Source organism: Oreochromis aureus, linkage group 15 (assembly GCF_013358895.1).
Source record: "Oreochromis aureus strain Israel breed Guangdong linkage group 15, ZZ_aureus, whole genome shotgun sequence".
NCBI classification, from domain to species: Eukaryota; Metazoa; Chordata; class Actinopteri; order Cichliformes; family Cichlidae; genus Oreochromis; species Oreochromis aureus.
In genome coordinates, this window is record NC_052956.1 from 9,492,746 (window position 1) to 9,518,954 (window position 26,209).

Below are 26,209 nucleotides of genomic sequence, written 5' to 3' on the forward strand. Positions count from 1 at the left end.
GCAGCCAACATCCAAAGAAGAGCTTTGAATGTCTTTCAAGTAGTCTGGAGAACTATTCCTGAAGACTCCTTAAAGAAATGACAAGAAAGCCTGACTAAGAGAGTTCAGGCTGTTTTGAATAAAAAAGGTTTTTATACCAAATAATGACTTTAAGTTTGCTTGTTTTTGTGTGTTTCGATAACTTGCTGCGCCTATGTCCCTACAAAGAAATAAGGGGTGGCGTGTGACTTTTGCACAGTACTGCAAGTAATAGCATGAACTTAGGCACCGCTGTAAAAACTGTCTGGCTCTACCACTGAAAGCAAGTATCAAACTCGGAGGAGAATACATACCTAGGTATGAGGCGGTACTGAATGTAAAATGCCTTTTTTTTCAGTTTTTTTGCGTGATTTATGCTATCCATTTTATGAAAAACAAGGAAATAAAGAGATGCCTGTGCAGTAATATGCTCTTAAAATAAGAGTAATTGCTTTTTGCCTGGGAAAGCTGTTAAGCAGTAACCCCTGAGAAACTTGAATTTATCACTCTGGTTTAAAAAAAAAAGAGGCTGTGCATGCGCCTGCAGGAAACAGGTGGGGCTGGTGAGATTCAAGAAAGAAAAATTATGTTTGCATGGAACCAAAACATTATGTGAAAATAGCATTTTAAATGACATTTCAATAAGGCAGACAAGCACAGTTCATACATTCATCATCTCCTAATTTGGAGTTAAATGTTTGCACAGATTTGATCGTTACGCTCATAGACTTTTGCATGATGTCTTTTTAATAACAATCATTTTATCAAACAACATGACTGCCAAAAAAACAAAACCAAAAAAAACCAACATGACCTAAATGTCACCTAAAGGCTAGATGACTCCGATTGGGCAAATGTCAAACAGTACAGGGATTCAGAAATGAGTTGGAGAAAATGAGGTCTAACTGTACATCAGGCCACTGTCATGTTATAACTTTTCCTCCACTCCCTCTTCATTTCTGTTCCATTAGGACTTCACACTGTAAGAGAGCACCAAAACAAACAGAGACAGAGCAAACGGGAATGAAAGACTGCAGTGTTTTGGGGAGCCCGGACTGCACATGTAAATTCCTTGTCAGCGGGCTGGAGTGAAGGGTGACAGGTGAGTTGACAGGAGACAAAAGAAAGAGAAGAAAACAGCTGCACTAAAAAATGGCCTTTAGTCAGACAAATAAGGGGATTCCACATAACAGGTTAAACTCCTATATGGACAATAATGTTGCATATTCTTTCTAAATCACAAAGGAAATGTAACAGTACCCACAGTTTAATATAAAACTGTTACACGTCAATTTTCTTCCCAGTTAGTGAAACAATCACTATACGACAAGTTGCATAACAGACTAAATCTGCTATTAATGTAAAAGAAGTCTCATAAAAACCTGTTGCATAACATGTGTTCTTTTCCAGTATATTCTTTGATGTCCCAAAAATAATTTGAACCTGTTAAAGATGAAAACTTCCAGTGAATGGCAGTGTGCTCGTGGCTAGTTTCCATCACAGTTCTTCCCTTCCATACAGGTCCCCTCTTCTTCTTCTTCTTCCATTCGTTTTAATAGATTCACCGAGAAAAAAAAAATAAAAACGAGACCATTGCTGCTGGCTGGCCAAAAAAAGAAAAGCTTGGCTCAACCTTCTTTGTTCATTGACTTTCCATTGCAAATCCAGCAGGCATTCTCTCTCAGCTCTCCTTTTCCCTGACCACAGCTATGGCTTTGGATACAGCAGCAAGTCTGTCCTTTCTCCTTTTGTGTTTGAAGATAATGCCCACTGTTTGAAGTGAAGGGAATTTAAGGCAAGTTTAAGGAAAAATCGGGCCTGAAAGAAGAGACCTGTCTATATTTGTGACGACTAACAATGTAAAATCAAGGCTAGATTCAAGAAAGAGTTACACAAAAATACTACGACGTAGGCCTCTTTGTGTTATTATTGATGAAGCAGCTATAGTTAGTTTTTTTGTTGTTTTTATTTTAATTTCTTTCATTTTGTCACAAATAGGTGCCCTTGGCAATCTAGCCTCTAAAGTGTGTTGTCCATCCTCACAAATACAGGGGAAATATTTTAAGCTCAAGTCTTATTTGGGACTATTTTTTTTAGTTAGATTCAAATTAAACTACTTTACTTGTCAACCAGAACGAATTGAGGGAAACAATAAAAATTAGTATCAAAATATCAAGTTGTTTTGGGGGTTTCTGTTTTTTGAGAAAATCTGCATCATTAAAAATGTGCCACCTCCTGAGTGGTCTTCAAATCTAAGCCATGAGGCCACAGTTTAAGTATTTGTCACAGCTAAAAGTCCAAAAGTCATGCATGGGTTTGGTCTGTACCGAGTAAAATCCTGCCACACTGCCTCACATTCATGTCCTCTCAGCTACACTTGCAAGACTTGACAATCATGTTGGAGAGCTGCTCCACTTTAGGTGTCCGTCCAGAGTAGTAGAGTATAGTGAGGGGTTCCAGGTCTTGGGGGACACAGCAGGGGGAGGCGGATGCCTCTGGATTCAGAGTGTTGTAGAGGCTCAGCAGCTATTGAAAAGCACATAGAAATTAAATAATTATAAAATTCACATTTGTTTTGTGTACTGTGTGTCTCTTCCTATGTGATATTACATGGCAGAGACATGGCACACAAAGAGTTCTGCGCAGAAATCCATGAGAGAAAGTAGTAACAGCAAAGAGCCTCTGCCCCTCTACCAGAGAGCCAAACATCTGGTTTTTTACAGCCAAACTGGAGAAATATACACTCACTAGCCACTTCATTAGGTACACCTGTTCAACTGCTCATTGACGCCAATATCTAATCAGCCAAACACATGGCGGCAACTCAGTGCATTTAGTCATGTAGACATGGTGACGACGACCTCCTGTTCAAGTTCAAACGGAGCATCAGAATGGGGGAAAAAGGGTGATTTAAGTAACAGTGAACGTGGCATGTTTGTTGGTGCCAGACAGGCTAGTCTGAGTATTTCAGAATGTGCTGGCCTGCAGGGATTTTCCCACCAAACCATTTCTAGGACAATTTTCAAACAATAGTCCGAAAAAGGGAAAATAACCAACCCTGGGCAAATATCAGTATGAAAGACGAACATAGCTACTGTGACATCACCCATTGGTTTGTGAAGTCCTGTTCTGAAGCCTCGTGATGAGCGCTTCCCATGTCGCCACCTTGGTTGCAAAAACTGGACATGACGAGGCTGGGCAGCTCTGACTGCGACACCATACGCTTATCGCCTAACAACTTGTGACTGACAACTCGTGAGCCAATGAGTTTGTGGTTTCATACCACGCATATGGTGCATGAAACATGGTATGATGTACACTGGCCAAAAACAATAACAATATGAGAAAAGAGTGACTGTACCTACAAGCTTAGACTATGGAGGTCAAAACAGAAAGCTGTTTTCCCATAGACTTCTATAAGGCCAGAAGTCTTTTTGCAACCACAACTATTGCCATCTGGTGACCTTCAGATAGAATGCAAGTTTAAGACACTTCTGCATTGATGGAGTTTTCTGACCCACAAGGTACGTCCATGTTTTATACATGAACAATGCAAAAAAGCAAAAACACTTTGTTTATATCAGACATCAGTGGAGAATGGCCAGACTGCTTTGAGCTGATAGGAAGACAGCAGCAATTCAAATAAACCACTTGTTACAACCAAGGTATGCAGAAAGTATCTCTCAACATGACAATAAGGTCACTGTACTCTAATCGCTTCCACAGTCACCAGGTCTTAATCCAATAAACCAACTTGGGGATGTGGTGGAATGGGAGATCCACATCATGGATGTGCAGTGGATAAATCTGCAGCAACTGCGTCATGCTGTCATGTCAATATGCACCAAAATCTCAGAGGAAGGTTTCCAGCTCCTTGTTGAATCAGAACTGTGTGCAACCTGATAATAGCTAATGAAGTAGCCCGTGAGTGTATAAACCATACCTTGTTTACTACTGATGCAAGTGCACAGATGAGGTTCATGACACACACACACAGAAAAAAACCCACCATAAAAAATCATGAAAGGAACCGATTTCTGACTAAAATAGCTGTAGCTCCTTTCCTTTCCCCTAAAGCCAACTTTCTTTTGACTGGATGCCACAGCAGGTGGGGATTCATTCAGTTTACATATCAAATAAAGAATATAGCTCTTTCCCCATGTTTAAATACAGGGCTCAGTCTTGTTAACACAAAACAGCTGCCTGGAGATTCAGTGGCAAAGTGGCAAGAGTTTCTGCTAGAAGAGTTACTGCCCAAGGCATTTTTATTTTAATCAATGCAATACCTATACTCTGTGACTGATCTGTCTGTAAATACTGAAAGATAGCTTTCAGATATATTTATCAGATATATTGATTTGTGATCAAATGGACAAGTTTTTTATATTTTGTGTAAATGTTTTTACATTGTAATTTAAAATACCACGTATAGTTTTAGTGAATATACATATAAAACATTAACATTTATGATGCATTTTTTTCTGCAATCTACAATGTACTTAAAGGTATTTTTGTTTCTGTAGCTGTAAATTCCACTGTGCAAAACTCCCTCAGCAAAATCCCACTTACCGAGCTGTGCGTTGTGTCTGAGCTCCTCAGGTAAGGGCATGGCCCAGAGCAGTAGTTGGCATCGTAACCACTGGGCTCGTGGATCCACTTCCAGTCCAAATCACGGCGGAAATCAATGTGGAGCCGGCGAACACAGCAGCTCTCCTCCGTGTTTCTGTGATGAGGAGGAACAACAAAAACATAGTCAGTCTCAAGAAATGTTTGCAGTGGAACATTTAGGTTCTCTTAATATTTAATTGTTGTATCAAATATTTAAGCTTCTGCACATGAAAGTACCATTAAAACTTGACAGCACTAAGAATAGATAAAGGACTAGCTAAAACTGGCATGAATCCCCTTACGAGAAACAGTAGTTTGTGTCCAGCGCTCTCTTGCGTCGGCGTGTTGACTGAGTGTCCAGGCGGTGGGGCGGGATCATCATGAGGATGAGATGAGGGAGATTCTGTTCCATTTTCCTCTTCAAGTGATCCAGATCCAAGCGACTGTGCTCCTCCTCTTCATCAATACCTTGATTATAAACATGATCCAAGTGCACTGTGAACAACTATTAACAACTGTGGAAAAAAATCCATCCTTTTTTATCTGAGAGACCACCTTAAGTATAATTCACCTAATATAAGAGCACTTGTACTGTATTACAATTCCTCAAATTGAAGCAGCTATGCTTAAAAATGATTTCTATGTAAATAACCTCAGATTATTTACCACAATAAAGATGCGATTTGGTTATTACGAAGATTACATTTTCTTTCTTTCTTCCTGTTAGAAGGGAGTTTTTCCTTCCCACTGTCGCCAAAGCGCTTGCTCATCGGGGGTTATATGATTGTTATGGTTTTCTGTGTTTCCTTTGTGTTATTGTAGGGTCTTTGCCTTGAGGCAACTGTTGCTGTGATTTGGCGCTGTATAAATAAAAGTGAATTGAATTCAATGAAATGTTGCCATGTAAATTAGGGGTGGGTTTTAATAATCGATTCATCGATTAAAATCGATTCTGGCTTGGATAACGTGAAATCGATTCATTAAAATCCTGAATCGATTTTTTAATATACATTTATTTTGCCCGAAACGCCAGAATCTCAGGTGAAACCTCACAAAATTTCAACAACCACCAAACAGCTAAGACAGTAAATGAGAGCAGGTACACGGATTCTGCACAAGGACGTAAACACACAGCATGGACCCGCGGATCAGAATCAGTGAGATGTCGCCTTTCTCACCTGACGGGCGCTGCAGCTTTAAGCAGCTGCGCGCGCTCCCGCGGATGGCAATCACTTTCTAGCAGACAATCACTTTTTGGCACAACAACTGCACGGACACGGTCAGGGCTGAAAGCCGACAGTTCGCTGATTCTGATGCTTCGGCGGGTCCGCGCTTTGTGTTCACGCCCTTTTTGCGCTGATTCTAAAGCTGTTAGTTTTGTCTCTCTCCAAACAATATTGACTGAACCAGCAGCAAAAGAAGATCCAAACTACGCTTCACATAAACATCGTCATGAATTCACTCTGACTTTTACTGTTTTGCAACCACCACGATAAAATCACACTTCATGCACAGCTCTCTCTGAATCGGAAACGAATCGATTCTAGAAATCAGTGATGATACCCAGCCCTAATGTAAATGTATTGCAGGGATGGTAAGAAATCATAAAGAGCATAAAACATGGTTTGCACAAACCCCTAGTAGCTACGTCCATCCTATATACAGTTTTTTGTTTTTTTGGCGGGGGGGGGGGGGAATAAAACTGATGTGACAAAATCTCACTGTAGCTCACCTTTAAACTTGACCTCCAGGACCTCATGTTCCTTGTCAATGATGTCGCCATTTGGGCTGAAGGTGTGGCATGGACAGTGGACACTAATTTCCAAACCCATATTAGATCCTGCAATTAAGAAAAAGGCAAGCTTTCATTAACCTTAATGGTAATCCTTTATTATTCCTAATGATAACAATTCTGAGTTATTATGAAAGGAGGAAATAAGGAGATCTCAGGCTCACCTCTCTTCATCAGCCACTCCCGCACTGTTTCGGTCACATCAAAGGAAATCCATTCTGCGGTACCTTTGGTCAGCACGTTCTTGGCTCCAATGAAGCGCTGCTTTCTAATGTGTTCATTTCGCCTCACGATCTGTGAAGCAACAATAAATAGTTGCTCTGAAGCCTTTTTTCTCAGCAGTTTTAGTTGTTCTTGTTCTGATTATTCAATAATAGTTTTGAATCATGTGAGGAAAGAGTGCATTCAATATATTGATAAACTATGAATACAAATGATATGAAGAAAAAGTAAATCAGATTACTCTTGCAGCTCTTTGAGACTACACTGAGTTTTTCGTTTTTGCCTTGAAATATCTCTTTCCACATGAAAATGCAAAAAACAATGTCCACTGCTGTCAAAAGCATACAAGGTGGCACTACAGTATAACTCTAACAATACAGAAATGTTGACAAACAATGAAACTGCACACACAAAACTGACACTCACACATCTGACTTTCCTCATTCATTTCATGCCTAGATTTAAATCTTCACCCTGGAAGGGGTTTTTCAAAAGCTCCAATTTCAGTGACCGTAAAATGACAGTAAAATGCCATTTATGTGTTGGAAAAGGCTAAAACCTATAGAAAAGCTACATTTATCAAAATACGTGTGTAGACGGACTGCAGGCAAGGGGTGTTTTTAAGCTAAATGCTAATTCCCACCTTTGTATAGTAAGTCATATCATGTCATAACTGTTCAAATGATGAAGAAGGTTTTAAGTGGCAAAAGACAAAAATGACCAAACATGCATTTTTTACATCAGCCAGACCCAATATGCTAAAATTTAATGGTGCTATATCTTAAAAAAAAATTGTGTTTTTTTTTTTAATTTAACAAAAGTCCAACTCTGCTGTTATAACAGCTGTCACAGTTACTTTTTAGTTAAATTCCCCATTAATGCTGCTTTTCGCAGTGTTCCAGTAGATTGTATCATTGCATTTGATAAAATCGGACTAAACCTTGTCTTTCCATTTTTGTTGGCTTGTATTTATTTCTTTATAACTAAAGACATGTGAGAATGTGCATAAGATCTATAAATTTGCATTTTACTATTTCTGTTATTATTTACTTAACTTTTGGCAAGGTTGCCACAGGTCCCTGGTTTTTCTGTGGAATTTGGCTATTTGGCAGGAACATGCTATAAATACCTCCTCTGTCACCAGAGCAGGATGCAAAAGAGCTTTTTTCCAACCGCTATTAAGTTGCTGAACAAGTTATGACCTGTTTATTTATTTATTATTATTTTTATTGACAGACATCTTATTTTTGTATTTTGCACACATCTAAACTATTCTTTTTTCTTGTGACCTTCTAATCTACAGCTTTTTTTCCATATGTTTTTCCACACACTTTTTACTTGTTAATCTGTGGTGTGACAATAAAGTTTAATCTGAATCCATTTTGGAGGTGTTTTTCGGTCAGTGGGTTGGGCAGATCTATTTTTATGAAAATAAAAAGCCAGATTTTAAACAGAATCATTTATTTACACCAAAATCTTACAAAACCAACCACATAACAAAGCATACATGTAAATACCAACATGCCAACCATGTGTATCTAAGCACCTGCACACACACCAGATTGCTATGATGCTTTTAACTGCCAAGATTAATACCAACTCTGGGTACTATGTTAATAGTATATTTTTTTGTCATTTAATTGTATATCGGTTACTTTGGTGTAGCATTGGGGAGGTCCTTATCAGCAGGAAAAGTTGTAAAAGTTAAGAAGCTACAATTAAAATTTACCCCCTCTTTCACAGTTTCCAAAAACAAGTGGGCCGAATTGGAGTCTTTTCTGGACCAATTCTGGTCCCCAGGCCGCATGTTTGACACCCCTATCTTAGATCCTTATAACAGAATATTGCACTGAGGACATTAACTACAATATTCAGTACTAGAGATCTACACATAACTATAATTAAGATCATTATAGACATTTGTAGATGTGCACTACTTGTTCTTCGATAACACTGTCTGTGGCTAACTGTCCCGGTCCTGCAAAGATCTTACAGGCCTGCTGAACCTTTCAGTTGTTCATCTATTTGTTACCTATGTGCCTAACTGCAATCAAGTCATAATTGTCTATTTTTTTGTTAATTGGGGCCTGAAATAACAATAGAATTGACTAGCTATTTCAAGACCGGTTTTTCAACAGTTCAGAATTGTAGTGGTATTTTTCTTTTGTTTGTTTTTCCTTATATACAAAGATTACATCCAGAAAAAGTATTTGCGGTCTGCCTTTAATCTAGGTAGAAGGACAAGGAAACGGTACCTTTACGCACCTGGTAGAGCTCAATCCGCTGTTCGTTCCTCTTGGCAGTCGAGTTTGGAACTCTCAGCGCTCGAAACTCTGCTCTGAACAGGTTGGTCGCGTTCCTCTCCATGGCGGAGACGTTAAAACGGAAAACCTTAGAAGTAATGCTTTTTGGGCAGTAAGACAGATCATCTGGAACAAATAGAATAAAACAAATGTTTTGTGAGGGAGCACGCTTAGAAGCATTTTATGTCCAAAGACAGATAAGAGAGATGGACCTTGTATAGGTAAAGATACACAGTTCAAATCCGATCTTGGCCATAGTGGTTCTGTGCTGTCTGGCACTACGTTTATCACAGTGAACGACTAGTGTTGCTGCCCACCTTAATCACAACTTGTCAGTGTTTCTCTAACACATTTTGTCTATATTTGGTGGAAATGAAAATGTTGTCACTGAAATAGCATTATTTAGCTTAGTATGATCTCACCTATCTGGTATCAAAAACCTTCCTATCCTCAGTCCCACTGACAACTTTTTGGACCTGAACCCTTTCTGACCATGATGACTTCTCCACAGCCCAACCTCAGTCCTTGAGACATGCCAGACTCTGTATAAGTACCATGCTATAAAAGGAAATCTTTCCGATGTTTGTTGTCCACACTCTCAACACAGTAATTTGTCAGTCTTGTGGCAGCCTTCTGCTTCATTTACACCTGCCATGGCCTCGAGTTGGTTCACAGAGGAGCCTTAAGGTCATTCAAAGGTCAACGTATTACCTCTGAACCCCATCAAAAAGCCAATGTATGTAAATGAGGTAAAGAGAGTGATGTCACTGGCCCAGACTCAAATTTTCATTCCACAAAGTCAGACTCCACGCACGCTTATGCCTCATGCAGGCAGCACCATCGGCGCTGTGGCTTGTAATCACCGACAGTCTACTGTCTTAAAGGAGTAGTTTGATATTTTGTAAAACTTACATTCCCACTTTCTCGCTATAGGTTACGTGACAAACGTGACATCACTGGTATGCATACCACCCAAAAAAAGAATGGAGCGAGCTAACAGCTAGTCACACATCATTTCATTCTCAAAAAATAATAGGAGCTAATGTTGGCAGCTAGGTGCAGTATTCTTGGTGTGTGGTAATACATGATGTCATTCACAAGCCTGTGCCTATTGTGGAATGATAATAAAATCTGTGGCCACCTTTAATGAATGACAGTACGTCCTAAAGTGTAATCAAGGTTAAATAACACAGACCTCTAGAGCGTAATTGGATACAAACAAGTCATGTGACGTTGAAAAGAAAAAAAAACTGACACGGTAGAGGTTTGGGAGTATAGTTAATGAATGTATTAACAGAGCCGGATACAGCACCACTGCTCAGTCTTGCTGCTACGCTCTCCAAGTACCCATTTGCATTTGAATTGAAAACAGTCCCTGTGGTCCAGAAAGCATTTTTTCCCCGTAGACTGCCATTATCAAAAGAGACATCTGTAAAACTGTTAAATACGATGGATCAAATTCATGGAGTCTTTATATTCATAAAAATTCCCACTAGCCACAAAAGTGAGTTTTTATTTCTTGTCTATGGACTGCAGCTTGTGGGAGAAACCAGTGAGTGGGCAGCTAATGGTGTTACCACAACAACAAAGCTTCACTAAGAGCTACAAAGTGTTCGAGTCACTTTAAGATGGGTTACAGTGTTTCTACCCAACATTACACAAAACAGTCTCTCAGTAAAACCTTACCAAGTCTTATCTGCACCTGAATCTAATCTAACTTTAACTGTAGCTTTATCATGTCACAAAAGAGATTAGGGGTGCTTTGTAAAAGGTATCCTGGTAATAGGCGTGGCAGATCAAAAAGTGCTTCGTCTGTATGTGTTGAGGGCAATGAAAGCTGATGTAATTTGTTTTTATTTTGAAAGATCTGTTGGAGAGAAGTTTGACACATCATTTGAAAAAGTACTTTAAAGAAGTTGGGGATTTGTCTCCATCTTTTACATAGATTTTGAGTAAATAAATAAAAAAAACCCTGCATTTTTCTGCAGGAGAAGACATGTTTTAAATTTGCTTGAGCTGTTGATGAACTGGGTTAAAACAGAGGTGACCTTACCCATTTGCTCCCATTGAGGTAAAACTTATAAAACTTAAGTTTAGAAATGATTAATGCCTGTGTTCTTGTATGAAGAAGTAAAATGGATAAACATGGAGAGCGATAAACGTGGTTTTAATCTAAAAGATGTTTGCGTTGCTTTTTTTTTCTCTTTCCTGCAAAATTCAAAAGTGGACCTCAACAAATCTGAAAATTCATCATCTTTCCTTCTCCATCATATGAAAATCACATTACCCACTCTCAGTTTAGGGGCTGAATGAATACAAGTGGATATACTGGGCATTGACAGAATGCATATTTCCAAGTATGAGATCACACTGGACATAATAAAAAAAACACTGGCATACACACACAACCCTTGTATTTAAGATTTTGTCATCAATCGGCGTGTGTTATTTTTGTTTAAACTCCAGTGAACAGTACACCATATATAAATCTTTGTCGTCACATTGTCGTACCTCGAGATCATCCGTGGCTCTCAAATCCAGCTACGTGTCCACCATCTCAAGGCACCTATTTCCTGGTGTTTTTGTCAAAAACCATTTTGTGAGATTTGAAACAGAACATTGCTGAGGGAAAGTAGGTCTTTTGAGAAACACCTGTTGATTTCAAAGGGACTGTGATGCAATGGTCTTGGCTTTGCTCTAGACCATGAGGCCCACTTCGCCTCTCACACACGCACAGCAGTTATCCTATTCTGCTTTTTCGGTAATCCAGACTCAGTCGGACCACATGCCACTTGAATTTCCTTCAAGTGCTGACACATGTCCCTCTAGCACAGGTTTTCCAATTACAGTTTGTAGCTTTTTATTCTAGAAAGGAGAAAGTCAAATATGGGTTTAACATGTGTAGAGGAAATAATGTGAGCCTAAGCAGTCTTTATGTGTTATTTTAACAAATATTTCACATCTAAATTTAAACTCATTTTAAGCCAAGTAATGACTTGTTACCTATACCTGCTGGCAATATGAGATGCCGGCATAGTCTTTAGACTTATTTGGGTTTAGGGCTCAGCTTCACACATGGTTTAGCAAAGTTAAACCTGAGCTGTCCTGTATGTGATCTCATTCTCGTGGGCCACCCGTGAGCACAATTAACTAGCCAAGATAGCCAGTGGGGTCACTTTGAGCTCCATCTCAATAGGCAAGTGGGTGGCACCAGCATTAGGGCTACAGGAGAGCCAACTCCTCCCATGCAGAGGAACTCCAAAGCAGAAAAGAGTCCTTCTATCCCAGCTAATGGGGAGGTCCTGCTGCCTAGCTTTTCCTGCTCATTTCTGATAACTTTTCCAACTCCTTCTTCTATAGGCATCCCCATCTGCCTGTGCAGATGTCCCTCTCATTTGAACCTGACTGAAAAGGAAATGGGAACATCTGGGATGGGAGACATGAACCATAGAGAGGGGAAAAAACAAGGCGAATAAGAGCGGAATCAGGAGTGGGAGGAGAGTGGCCTTCCTGGAACACAGGTTCAGACATAAAACAGGTTGGCGAGCACAAAAGAAATAAAGCATATCTTTCACAAGGGCACTGCTTTCTGTTCGCCTTTCAGTTTTACAAAAATTCAAAGAAGAGTTTTATACAATTAAACATTAATCTGCTAAAGGGGTTTTTTTTTTTTTTTAATGTTTGAGATGATTATGTGACGCTAACCAGTTTCCAGGACAAACACTAAAAAGAGGATTTAGTCTGTAAAAGAGGGGACGGCTTAAATGGGGTTAAACGTGGAATATCAAAAAATAAATATTATGATAAAAATAATATCATAAAACTGAAAGAGACTTTTGATAGCTAGAAATTTTATCAATCTAAAACTGTCAATGAAACGAAATGACATAATTGCTGTTTTGAGTCTTGTGCCGCTGGGTTTAGGCGTACACTCTTCGTTTGATGCGTAATTACGCACTATGGACACGTTGGTGGCTGGCATAAGTTGGAGAAAGAGAGCTTGGCTGTCTGAAAAAGTGCGATACTTACTGTTCTCCGGCGGTCCGTTGTCCATGTTGAATTTGTATATCTCTTTGGCATAGTACTCTGTCTCTGTGTTGTCTTGACCGCAACTCTGCTGCCGATCCCTCCCCAACTCCTCCAGTAGCTCCTTGGTGCTGTTATACAACGCTTGGATTTGATAGGGGATTTTACTCGGTCCAAGGGATTGTGGAGGACTAGTCAGCCGAAGTTTGCTCAAAATTTGACCCCGTATCGCCTCGACCCGCTTCCTTTTCACATGGTCAATATCCACAGTGGCACAAGTTGACAGGGATGAGCTCAAAGTTGCGCAGTTGAGGAGGATGACAAACAGTAAAGCCTTACCCAAATGCATCTTTCTCTCTGCATTTGTTCGCTCGACGGTTGAAATGTGTGGAGGACTACCAGGGTCCGTGTTAACTATCCGTCAAAATCACAGTCCTGTGACCTATGGTTCTTCTTGTACTTCTCTAAACTTCCCTTGGAAACTAATGCTTAAAAACTCCTCGCTTGATTCGTTTTCTTGTCCCCTTTGCCAGCGGAAATCCAATTTTGTGTTCGCCCATTAGACACAACTCAATTCAAAGTCCCGAAAAAGACGTTCTCCCACATATATGAAATTGATCCGTAGAAACAAGCAATCTGGTCTTTTGCATACTTGTGCTCACTCCAGCAGATTTATCCGGTGGCCTGGCACACTTCTCCTCTAAGTCTGTATCACTTAAATGTAGAGTCGCCTTATTGTCTCAGAGGAGGCAGACCGCAGGTTGTCCCGTTAACGAGGTATATGCGACTCTGAGCGGTCGGTATGGCCTCACATGAGCTTTATAGCGGTCGTTTCTGACGTTTTGATGGAGGAGGGTCCCCGGGAGTGCCCAAAACGTAACCGGGCAGTGAATGCAACGCTCCAGTCATCAACTCTGACATAATAAGCAAGTTTCACGGGCAGGCCCATCAAACAGCCGGGACAATTTAAGCTCCAGCCCACATTTGTTTATTTACTAAGGTATTTGAAGTGGTGTTCAGGTCTGGTCTTGTGGTCCCCGTTTGTGTGAGTGTGAGTTCGCGTGTGTCTTTATAGTCGTACGTCGCTGTAAATTATAACCGTGTTGAAATCTCAGTTGATGCATCTTCTGATTGTCTGCTGTCGTATGCCCCCTAGTGGCAAGTTGTGCCTCTTGCAGTTGCCAATTTTGCTTCCCCATCAAATTGCTCAAAGAGCCTTACACTTGAAAAGGATGTAATACTGTAATACAACTTTAACAACGGCAATAAACAGAGGTCACAAAGTTTACACATAAAAAAATCCATAAAGATAACAAGTGATAATTCACTGTTGGGTATTTTTGTATGTGTTTGTTTTGCTCTGTTGTCTGATTTTGGAGTCTTCCCACAAAGACCAGCACAAAACAGGGCAGCGGTTGTTGTCCAAGGTTGCGCTCAGATTACATAGATCCTTTTCAAACGTCACTTTCAGGCAACGTGATTACATTACTGTTGAAAAGAACCAAAGTTTCCTCGCTGTCAGCGCAGATTTTCCCATGCCCTCTGCAAACCGCCATCCACACAGAATTTATTTTTTTTGTGCTGATGTCTGAAGGCCTTGGAAGCCTGTAAGTTATTATATATTTACAGCCCCCCAACTCCACCCCTCACCCAGCTTGTTTTATCTCTATTCATAGAGCATATTCACATTTCTCAGACCTATTTTAAGTCGAAGCTCAGTCAGACACTGGAGGCCCCGTACCCAAACATGGCATCTCGCTGTGTTTATTTTGCCCACCAGTTTGCATAGCAAGAATAATTTCATACAATGGCCAAACTTGGTAAATATTTGGCATTAAGAGTAAGCTCAGGTGTGTAAGTGCATCATATACATATATATTGGTTGACTTTGCAGGGGAACATTATTGGATATATATGCAGATTTATAGTTAAATCCTAATTTTGACGTGAATCCAACCCACTTACTGTCTGTTTTTGTTTTTTACAGCCAGATGTCTTCTCAGAAAAACATGGCTCATACTCTTTATGCAATAACTCTGACTTCTATTTACTCTTTGACTAGTTGGGAATGCCAAGTATCCCTGATTCGCAGTTATCATTTAACTCTTTTAACTGTGGTGAAGGTTTTTTGTTTGTCCATTAATAACCAAGATGCTCTGTCTTTGCTGCTTTTGATACTTTAGTCACAGAAATATATGTATTTTTGTTCCTACTTGAATCCATCTCCAAACTAAAGTCACTCCAGCTAAAACGCCTTCATCTATAACTTGACGTCTGGAGCATTACATAAGCAATCCAAACCCAAAATTAACTAAAATGAGGGTGTTTGGGTTTTTTTGTATGATCTCAAAAAGAGCAGTATTTCTATAGCTATTGTCAGAGTATTTTCAGGCAGACACCCAGGTCTCTGGTTTCCCTCAGCCGCTTACCCACAGTGCTCTATGCATACTTTAATGCACGAGGCTCAAGCTTATCAGAAGAACTTTTGAAAACGACTTTGGCGGAGAATGTGAGATATTTGTGACAAAACAAAAAGGCATTTTTTGACTTTGTTTTTGCTCTTTGCCGTTGTCCGCAATGCTCTGGTGAATCTCAGCATTTTCCCTGTTTTGATGGCTTTAAAGCAGCTCTCTGCTGTGCAACTCTCCCACTGCTGTGTCTTATTCATCCTTTGGCAATTCTCCATTAAGCCAGCAGGTGATGCTGCATAACAAACAATATCTGCTGTTAGTGTCTGAATCCACACACAAGAGCGGGGGAAAGTAAGCATCTTGCGCAGCCCCAGAGCTAAATCTAAATTTTAGTGGACTCATTTTTAAGTGCAGATGTAACAACAGGCAGACCTGTGCTCTAAACTCTGCTCTCACATAAGGATTTATTTAGATGTTCAGTAAATGTACCACAAAAACCTGATGGAACCTCAAACAAGAGCAAAACCAATAACAATGGGTTGAGATGATAGGTGCAGTAGGTTCAACCTGCCTGGGGCTTCTGTGTGTGCACTTTTCATACTCTCTCAGTGCCTGGATGGATTTGCCATATGCTGCTTTCTCCCGTAATCCAAAGACATGCATGATATGTTCTTTCAGGTGATTCTTAATTGCCGGTAGGTGTGGTTTTTGGTCTCTCTGGCCCCCTTGAAGTGATCCAGGTGCACCCCACCTACTGAAATAGGCTCCAGCCCTCCTGAAGTCTTTGTGGAGAGGCTCTTTCTTGGATATGGGGGTCTATATCAGAGGGTCAGAAACACGGAGAACAACAAAGTGAAGAGAGGACTCCCTAAGGAGGCAAAAAGCATCACCTTAAAGCCCCAAACACACACATGTGGATACATACACCCACGTTGTAGTATTTTAACTGTCTGGACGGGGGGGGGGGGACTCTTAGACACAATCCCAGACACCATCATCAAAGTTCACTTTTACTCGAAGCGTCCTCCAGTGATTACCTCACCGCTGGGTCAGGTTTAAGTGAGTCACTCTCAGGCAATCTCTCCGTCTCGCACAACACACGGAAAAGGAATGCGGCTACAGATCCGAGGATGAAAATAAAAACACATGCTCTTAGCCACACAGAGAAGTATGCCCTGTTTTTTTTTGTGGGATTTTTTTTGCTGTCATGTAGGTGGTATTCCTGCTGAGTATAGCTGTCAGAGTGGTGAACGTAACTTTGTACCTCTTCTGTGAGTGAAGTGGCGATTCATTATGCTTCTGTAGACAGACTGATCTGACCACGCGCACACAGACTGGCTAGACAGTCAGGCAAACCCCAAATACTAAGCAGCATCCTGCCAGATTTCCCTACTACAGCATGCAGACAAGCCAGCCAGCACAGTAAAGTCTGCTTCGTCTGGAGGTTACAAGTCTATGAGTCATACGTGGAGAGTCAGTTGTGTAGGAATGCTAAAGGAGACCCCTAAAACCCACACCAGTAGAGACAATGATGTGTATATGTCACAGCCATACGACTCAAATGAATCATTTAATCTGTCCACCATCTGTATTAGTCATCAGCCCTCTTACTACACGTCCATAGAAAGGGAAAAACATGCCAGCTAGACGATGACTTAAAGTGAGATCAGGTGGAAGCAGCAGACGTTTGTCTGTCAATTTGTCACTGATGTGTCTGAGGTTTATTTTTTATGGCGTACAGTACTTAAAAGACACAAGTTAAAGGCTTATGTCTGTGTTATGTTTGAGTTTTCAGGCAAATTTAATTACTGACATCTCCAAGTGGTGGGAAATTATCGAATTAAAAATAAATAACACCCTCATTTTATTTAGAAAAAACGGTAAACACACCGCCACGCATTTCAAGGCACTGAGGAGTTTTGCTGGTTAAATCCTAGCTAATGTAAACTAACGTCTGCCTGATCTTTATAAACAGACACATCTGGATGTGAACATGCAGCAATCTGTGGGAAGCAATCGTGTTAGAGCACACTTTGGCTGCACGCAGGTAAACAGTCCACTTGGTGAGAAAAATACAGGAACAAGCTGACCAAAAGGAAACCATTCAGGAAAAATGATTTCACTTTTCACTACCTTTTTTCAGTTCACTGCTTTCTGTCTTGGTGAGGATTTCTAGTGGCTGCACAGGAAGTCCTAAAACTCTGGTGGCTTCCCCTTGAGGTTTCCAGAATTAATTTTGCTAGGCTTAGGTCTATAAAGAACATTACAAAGCCACTTTGTCGACTTTATAATGATTTTATGACATAGTCTCACCTTGTAGGATTTCAGTGTTTTGGTGACATTTTTCTTTTGTTCCTTTAGGGATCAAATGCAGTTTTCGAAACCACTTCTGTACAAAACGCTATTTAAATTAATTTTTCACTAAATAATTTCTCATTATGTTTTTTAGTAACCATCCATGTTTTAATTATTTTTTTCTCCACTAAGGGGCAGAGGATGTCAAATCTGCTGACTGTCATGACTTTGTTGATGTGACCAAAGTGTTAGCCAAAAGGTCTTGATCTGCTGAAGGACACAGATCAGCGTCAGCCTCCCACATCCTTATGAATGTAAGTCCTTTTATTGTTTTTGTTTATTTATTTTGGTTTTTTCACCTTTTGCCAGCTCCTGAAGCGTGGCACCTTCGTCATCCTCCACCTGATAAACTTCTTCCAACAAAAAACAATCCAAAAATGCTTGTTTCGTTTTTGTTTTTTTTAAGAAAACTGCTTTAATAACACTCATCATGTCAAGTTATTCAGTTTAACTGTCTCTCTGTTGCTTATATAAATCACCTTTATCATTACTTATCCCTACTTGTAGTCACTTTTTTGTTTTTTTTGGCAGGGCTTCGTGACGGCTTGCTTCCATAAGATGGCATATTGTGGTGGTCTGATGTCACAGAGGTGAAGACTGTTCACTTTACATCTGGGTCTAAAGGGGGAAACGATCTGCTGAGTTAAGGCCTTTTTGCAAAACAAAGGACAAGGTGTCATTGGGCCACTGCATGAATATGAAATAGCAGCGCCCGACATGTTGATTCACACTCCAGACAAATACTGTCACGGTTAAGGCTGAACACACTTAGCATTTCTGGATTAGCACTCAGTGAGAGTAAGATGGCACAAAGTTGCTGTGCTCAGTGATGTTTGTTGTGATTACTAATGGCAGGGGTTGTGCGAATGATTGATGGCAGAGGCTCTTAGCGATTCCAGTTATGATTCAGCTCAGTTTAATTGTGTTACCAAAACCGCAAGGGATTCTTTTTCAGTGACTTAACTTTCTTATGTTTCAGCCTAGTTTTTGTGCAGTTAGGACAAAAGTTACCACATTTACCGTTCTTAAGCTGATCAGCTATATTAGCAAGGCCAAAGAATAAGGAAAGAAAGGGAATTCTTCAGTCCTTTACCAGCTTATCCTTGCTATTTTCATGGAATTTCAGAGAAAACCACATATGGCTTTTTTTTCCCCCTACTGCCCTCCAACTTTAACCCTCCACTCCCCCACCTCTGTATTCCCGTAAACGCTGCAAGCTGGATAATGAGGAAATTGGCTCTTGGAATTGTAGCAGTTTTGGCATGCATGGTAAAGAAAGTGTCAAAATAATAGCGAAAACAAAAAGGAGCTTTACTGGAAACGGGCCAATTAAAAACAGACATTGGACAGTAGATATGGGAGGCCAAAGGTTAACGACTGTTCCCTGTTTGGACAAAAGCAATGATAGTGTGCAAATACTCCCTCTAAGACACAGAGCTAATGTAGGTTTGTGCTCACACTTGCACACAAGCACAATGGTAACACACACACATAGACACACACAGCATGGGCCAGGTTAGTGCTGGCCTCCTCATGCAGAGTCTAGACAGGAAGCTGGTCCATGCCAGATTAGGGATTTTCTCCCTCACACCCTTACACCACCATAACACACACCCACATACACACACTTCTTTCAATACATCTGTGTGTATTTTGTGGTTCCGTGTGTGTCAGACAGGGACAAAGAAAGAAAGAAAGTAGGAAAAAAAGGGAGGTAAAAGGGACGGCGATTTGGTGACAGAGCCCTGTGTGTACACAGATTTTGTGTGTTTATATGCTTGTCTGTCACTGAATGAGTCGCACACAAAATACAAAACAACTCAGCCAACGGAGAAACACAGATTCCATGTCAGAAGCTTTTTTCGGCTCGATTACTCATTTTTCCTCGACTTTCCACCCATCGAAATGATGAGTCTGAGGCTCAGTGTGAAAAGTTCAACTCGTCCTTCTCAGGTACAGGGGCGCACTGCATCCTGTAGTGCTTAGCTAAATTAAACCGAGCCCCTACTGTTCTCATCTGCTCACCTGTAGCCCCTGCCAGGCCTGGCCATGACCTTTGAACCCACACAGATGGGTCTGCATAATAAGACACGGGCACACACGGCTAAGTGCCATCTCAGACATGTTTGATGGGTAGCTATATCGGACTAGAAAATTTTAAATACTGTATGCACTGAATTGCTAATGTGTTGACCTTCCTGAGCAGGTGAAGTCTTGTGTGAATGCGCACATTTCTATAGTTCACTCCGTGAGCTTGACTGATCTTTTAAGCGTAAATACAGACACCAGTAGAAGTGCGCCTACTGTAATAATCTTTGTCTCTCTGTGTGTTATTGGCCTGAGGCCAGTGACCTCTGTGCCCCCTCTATGGCAGGATGTGCTGTACTTTTCACTCTGGCAGTATGAATATGCATAGCCTCCTGGCTCATTAGAAATGGCAGTGTACACATGGCTTGGAAAAGAGCTTTTTAAATAATATTGCATATAGCTGCAACTTTAAATAGTTTTATATTTACCTGGATTTCAAAATGTGTTTATATTGTCATGCTATTTGCCATTTTCAAAGATTTTCTTGGTTTGTTTGGGTTTTTTTTTTTTTTGGGTGCTTTAGGGGGAATTGTACTATTTTTCTTTAATACCTTATTATGACACTTGTTCAGTTTAACCTGAGCTGCTGTTTTTAACCCTGTGTCACATATGAAACATGAGTGTTTGTGATTTTTTTAGACTTCTACAGCAATGTGATTTTCTTTCTTCCTAAAAAAACAAAATAAATTGCACAACACATTTTTAATCAATAAATTAAAAAAAGATATAGCAAACATGCTACAAATTTAAATGTCATGTATGTAAATTAATATTTCTTTCTTTTCCTTTCCTTATGACATTTTAAAAATTTCTTTTTTAAAATGTTATAAGGTTTAATAAACACTACAAAAGTAAAAAAAAAAAAAAAAAAAAAAAAAAAACAAAACTGTGTACACGAAGATAATAGTAAGAATTTGCTCTGGTGACAGGTAAGTAACAAGGAAAACAGTACCATAATATCAATATCAAATCTGCTAAAAACTGAATTTTAGATAGACTGGAAGTTCCTTATCATGAAAACAAATAGAATATAAATGCTGATAAAAATATAATTTGCAATTATTTGAGCCAAGGTTGAGTAATTACTTTTCTTACATTAGAAACTGGGACTGTTGTGGAGGACCTCACCAATAAGCTGACGTAAAAATATTGGTAATTGCTAAAATTATTTTTTATGTTTCTGTAATAGTTAATCCACCAACATGCTCGAGCTCTTTAACTAGAATTGTATTTTTATAGCTCAAATATAATTACTGCTGATATCCATGAGTGTTCAACTTTACGCTTTTACAAAAAAACACGAAAGCCAAATTACAGTCATATACTTGCATTCCTGACTAGAAAAATAGTAAATAAATAGATGACAAATTAGTCTAATAAATAACACCATAATTCTTAGTTTTAAACAGATTTTTGACAAGTTTCTAAAATAAAGTGTTCTTGTTTTTATGTTTTTAGTACAGGTGGTCTGATACATTTTTTTTAACAGTCTACTTATTTCAAATTTGATGCCAGCAACACGTTTCAGTAACACGTTTCAGTAACACGTTTCAGTAACATTAGGATGGAGGTAGATTTGCGGGAAGTGGCAGCTCCTTTGATACCCACTTGAGGCCATTTCAAAAATTGTCCCAATCGCCATAACTCCCCTAAAATTTTAAACTTTACATCACTGGGAACTGTCGAAACCACTTGCTGTAGTTTTAAAAGCAAAACGTTTAATTATTCCTGTGATTTCACCCTAAACCTGCTCTTCTGCTCTGGGCCTAATTAGTCACCTGTCTGATGTGTACTAATACAAACCCACTCCATCACTGATTCTGGCTTTTGGACTATGTGTTGATAATAAGCTGTATTATCCCCCCTCTCCAGTCTTTTATGTTGGAAACTGCTGTGTTTATTTCCAAAGAGACTTTCAAATTTTGACTTGTCCAACCACAGGACAATTATCCTGTTCACCCCAGTGCATTTTAAATGAGTACAGGCCCAAAAAAGACATTTTCCCTTTGTTTGTATATGTTTTTGTTTTTCTGGTGCTTTTTTTGACGTGTATTTGTGGGCACTGTGACAATCTGTTTCCACCAACAATTGTTTGAGAAAAAGTGTCTCAGCCCATGCAGTGATTTCCACTTCAGAATCATGCTTGTGTTTCTCTTTGGCCTGAAGCCCTTGACAGTTCTGCATTAGTTTCTTTGTGTATAGACTCATTTAACATATACTGTACATGGCTAAACCTTCAAATCCTATGCAATATATTGTTGAAAAACAGTAGTCTTAAAACATTTTAGATGTTTGCCCAACTCTCAAAAGTCAACATTTCTGGGCTTTTTGCATAATTGAACAAAATCAAAATCAGCGCCAAATCAAAACAACGGTTACCTCAAGGTGTTTTATAGTGTAAGGTAAAGACCATAAAAAGTTGTGTTACTTTTTTGACTGCTTGTTTTGGCTTACAGAACATTTATCACTACTGTTATTGTTCCTGTCCGAACCTTTTTGAAACTAATTGCTCACCATCCTTCCCTCCCATGGGCAGCACGGTAGCGTGGTGGTAAGCATATCTGGAATATCTGTGACCAGTATTTGGATATTGGGAATTCAGTGCCATCTCAGTAGGCTATAAGCACGATAAACTCAAAAAACCAAAGGCTATAAACCAAAGGTGGATGATTGGATGGATGAATAATAGGCCATTTGACTGCATTCTTGTTGTTTATACCGAATTGTGGACCAATGATCCAACTACCACAGCATAAATTGAGACTCATCAGACCACGAAACATATTTCTATTCTTCTTTCAATTTTGAAGTTATGCAACTTGTACCCTCAGTTTGCAGTTTTTAGCTGAGTCACTGTTGCTGTAGCCTATATGCTTCACGGTTGTCGATTTAGAAATGCTCTACTCCATATCAGTTACTCTTGCCTTCCTATTAGCTCAACACAATCTGATCATTCACCTCTGACATTAACAAGTAATTTTCATCCAGATAACTGCCTCTCACTGAATATTTTCTCTTTTTCAGACTATTCTCTATGAACCCTTGAGATGGTTGTGGGGAAAAACCCAATAGATCAGCAGTTTCTGAAATATTCAAATCAGTCCGTCTGGCAGGAACAACCATACATGCTCAAAACCACATAAATCACTGTTCTTCCTCATTCTGTTGCTCAGTTTGAACTTTAGCAGGCTGTCTTGACCATGTCCACATGTGATTGTCTGGTTAGATATTTGTTAATGAGCAGTTTAACAGATGCAGCGAACAAAGTGGCTGGTGAGTATATATTATTATACATTTCTATAAAGCTTTAAGTGATACTGTACTTACTGCCAACAAGTTTTTCATGTTGAACATTTAATATATGAGTATATTTGCACCTTGTCTCAGAGAATATATGACAAATGTGCACTGCTGACTGCTGCATTAACAGTATATTTCATCCCCTTCTTGGTTCTGTCTACGAAATGGTCCTCTTCATTTCCCACATGAGTGGTTTTCTTATCATCCAGGACTCCTATCACCTGCCCCGGGGGCTGAAATAAAGCCGATAAAACACCCAAATATTCTGTTAAACATGGGCGGCCTCTGCCATGTGGCCGCTCCCTGCAATGCCTCCTGGGTAATTATGGTAATAACTCAGCTGTCAGAGGCGAGGCCAGAGGCCCTGGGATGACGAGGTCAGACTAAAAAGGCTGAGACGAGAAGAGTGGCGGTGGTGGAAACAGGGTGGCGGGGTCAAGGTGAAGCGGGCCGGGCTCGTAACGTTGCTATCCCATAAACCCTTGCTGTCATATCAGAGGCCGCTGGATGAATGTGGACATTCCCTCTGATCTGTACTCCTCAACAATCAAGATGCTGATGAGGGATGATGACAAGTGTTTGAGTAGCACTGTTTGTGCAGCCTTGACTAGCAGACGCCTGCTGGGTTGGTGGGTAGGAAGGTCAAAATGTGCCACAGTTTGGGCTGTTGAACTACAGACTTCTAATAGTTGTGAGATATTTCATGTCAAATTTTGAAAAGCTGATTGGACAGTCAACCATATTATTTTCTTCTTTACTGAATTTGCGAAAGGCAAAGGACAAATATGATCCATTATGGGTGCACGTGGTCCCAGAGATGGAGGTTTACACCATTACTTTCAGAAATTAAAATCGACTCCTTTGTATTCTCTGTATTGTCTGACTGCCTGCACAATCTGACGGCGATCTCTTGTATGATGAATAATGGAGACAAAACCAGATCAAACTCTGTGTTTGGACTTTTTTCGCAGAAGATCTACGTGTATCAATTGGTTCAGTGTTAAGGTTAGACTTTTTCTTCATTTACCCCATTCCACTTATAGTCATCTATTCTCTATAAAAATTGTAAGGGTATATAAGTTTATTAATCATTAATCCACATTGATGTTAATAATGCATACAAAATCAGACAAGTTCAAAGAGGAGTAAATCAGAGGGTTGCTGTTCTACTAGAAAAGACTGATTAAGCTAATCTGGCTGCAAAAAACAGTTAGACTGTAAATTAGTCTATGAGAAAACATCCTGGGTTCCTCTGATGTGTGACCTCAGTAAATAGTTTGTGTTCTAAATCACAACTTTAAAGTCTTCCCTAATTCCTAATGCTTTTTATTTTGTAAATTATGGTCTTATTTAGAGTAAAATAGATGACAAATCAAGATATTTTGGTCAAAAATCAATTAAGCTTCAAAAACCTACTGCACTAGGGGTGGACATTTACAGTCTTAAAGTTATATCACCTTATTTTAAGAAAATTAGCAATAATGATATTTATGATGACTAGCAAAAAACTGTTTTTGGTAGGCCTTTAATGCTTCTTCACTTTGCTCATGCATCAAAACACAAATATGTAAATTGATTTCTCATATTATTTTTTTCATCTTCCTTATATTGCTGTATATAGTGAGACTGCTGGCAAAAACAGTTGTTCACAAACTCAAAACAAATCAATAATAAATGCATGTATTTATTGTTCTTTGCGAGCTACGTATTCATTGAAGACTAAATTATTTTTAGTGCTGCTGCACTAAAAACAGTTTAATAAAATGCATTTACAAACAATAATGTATACGTAAAGTAACTTAGATATAATGCTGCTATTCATTTTGAGATCAGCTACTGTGTAATATATATATATATATATAATCTGAAAGTATTTGAACATTATAAAATAATTCCCAAATGCTACATAGATTTTGATAATCCAGATATCCAAGGCAGTTTATATAGTAAGTTTCATTCACATTGATTAACGCTTTCAGAAGAGTTAGCGTACACTACAATCATTATAATTAGAACATTTTATTAGTGATTGTAGTTTTGTAGAGTTTACTACTGCAAACAAAAACGAAGGCAGTTTCCATTCTTCTTGTCCAATGAGCTACTGTCATTGATGACACAAAATGTTGGTGGTAGAAGGTATAGCACAATAGTTCTGACACAGCATTAAATATATTTAAGCACAGAAGTAGCAGTAGCATGTTGGAGTGTTTGGGTCTAACTTTTTCAACCAGTTAGTTAAAGTCCTTCTTTTCCTCTAATTGGATTGGCAGCATATCCTTGGCCAAAACACATGTAACTACATCAGTATTTTCCATCCGCTTTTCGCTCTTCCAGTTATGTGGAGTGCAACTACTAAGTGATCTAGCAACACTCAGTTTAGTCATTTGCTTTTACTTTTGGAGTGAACATCACCAGCTGATTGTATCTTCACTTGACTGGCCTTCATAAGCTGGCTGTACTCAATGGTATGTTTTTGCTTCCAGCAGAATTTGTTGACAGTGGTGTTCAAGCTTTAGTACAAATGGTTTGCATTTTTTGCAAAGCATTGTGCTTTGTTGGAGGTCTGATCTCTTGTTGCAAAACCACCTCTATACTATTGAAATTGCTTCTTTTTTGGGTACTAAGTCGTCACCCGATGCTCCTTAGAAAAAACCTAAAACTAAAAGCAAAGTGGGAAAATACATTTAATTACCTAAAATAAAAATTTAAACTGGACTTTTAAAATAAATAAATAAAACAAACTGGAATACCTAACGTCCATATAGGGTTTAAAATATTTCCTTTACAGCCATGGATCTAGAGAAATTTTGCTAGGGTGGCATGGAATATGTACTACATGTGGTTAAAATACATCAAATGCAGAAAGTATACACATTTTTCATTTAAACATTGTCTGTAACGTTTTTAATGTCTTTAGCTCAAGTAATTGAACATTTCAGTTACATAAAAAATTTGAATTTTGATTTTTTGTATAACAAATAAGCATGTAGCCGAATAAGTACAAAATCTAGAAAGCTACACATGGTTCAGTTAGAAATACAAATCTAACTTAAGTTTTAGTTGCTACTGATAACAAGAAATAAGGA

The 26,209-nt window shown here is 39.2% G+C and overlaps 1 protein-coding gene across 1 annotated transcript; it reads right to left on the bottom strand.

Moving 5' to 3' along the window:
* Positions 1–744: 744 nt before the first annotated feature.
* On the bottom strand, positions 745–13,974 carry LOC116314093 (transforming growth factor beta-3 proprotein-like). The gene is made up of 7 exons (XM_031731987.2): positions 12,973–13,974; positions 8,906–9,069; positions 6,583–6,712; positions 6,359–6,466; positions 4,929–5,094; positions 4,588–4,741; positions 745–2,544 (listed from the first exon to the last, which is right to left on the bottom strand). The coding sequence occupies exons 1-7, from the start codon at positions 13,316–13,318 to the stop codon at positions 2,386–2,388; spliced, it is 1,227 nt and encodes a 408-aa protein (XP_031587847.1). The 5' UTR covers positions 13,319–13,974; the 3' UTR covers positions 745–2,385.
* Positions 13,975–26,209: the final 12,235 nt, after the last annotated feature.

Excerpts from the sequence above, each read along its gene's own strand:
- LOC116314093 (XM_031731987.2), bottom strand. The coding sequence starts at position 13,318 with ATGCATTTGGGTAAGGCTTTACTGTTTGTCATCCTCCTCAACTGCGCA. Across the intron at positions 6,467-6,582 it reads GGAGTGGCTGATGAAGAGAG|GATCTAATATGGGTTTGGAA; the intron begins GTGAGCCTGAGA and ends TCTTAATTGCAG. Across the intron at positions 4,742-4,928 it reads GACACAAACTACTGTTTCTC|AAACACGGAGGAGAGCTGCT; the intron begins GTAAGGGGATTC and ends TCCTCATCACAG.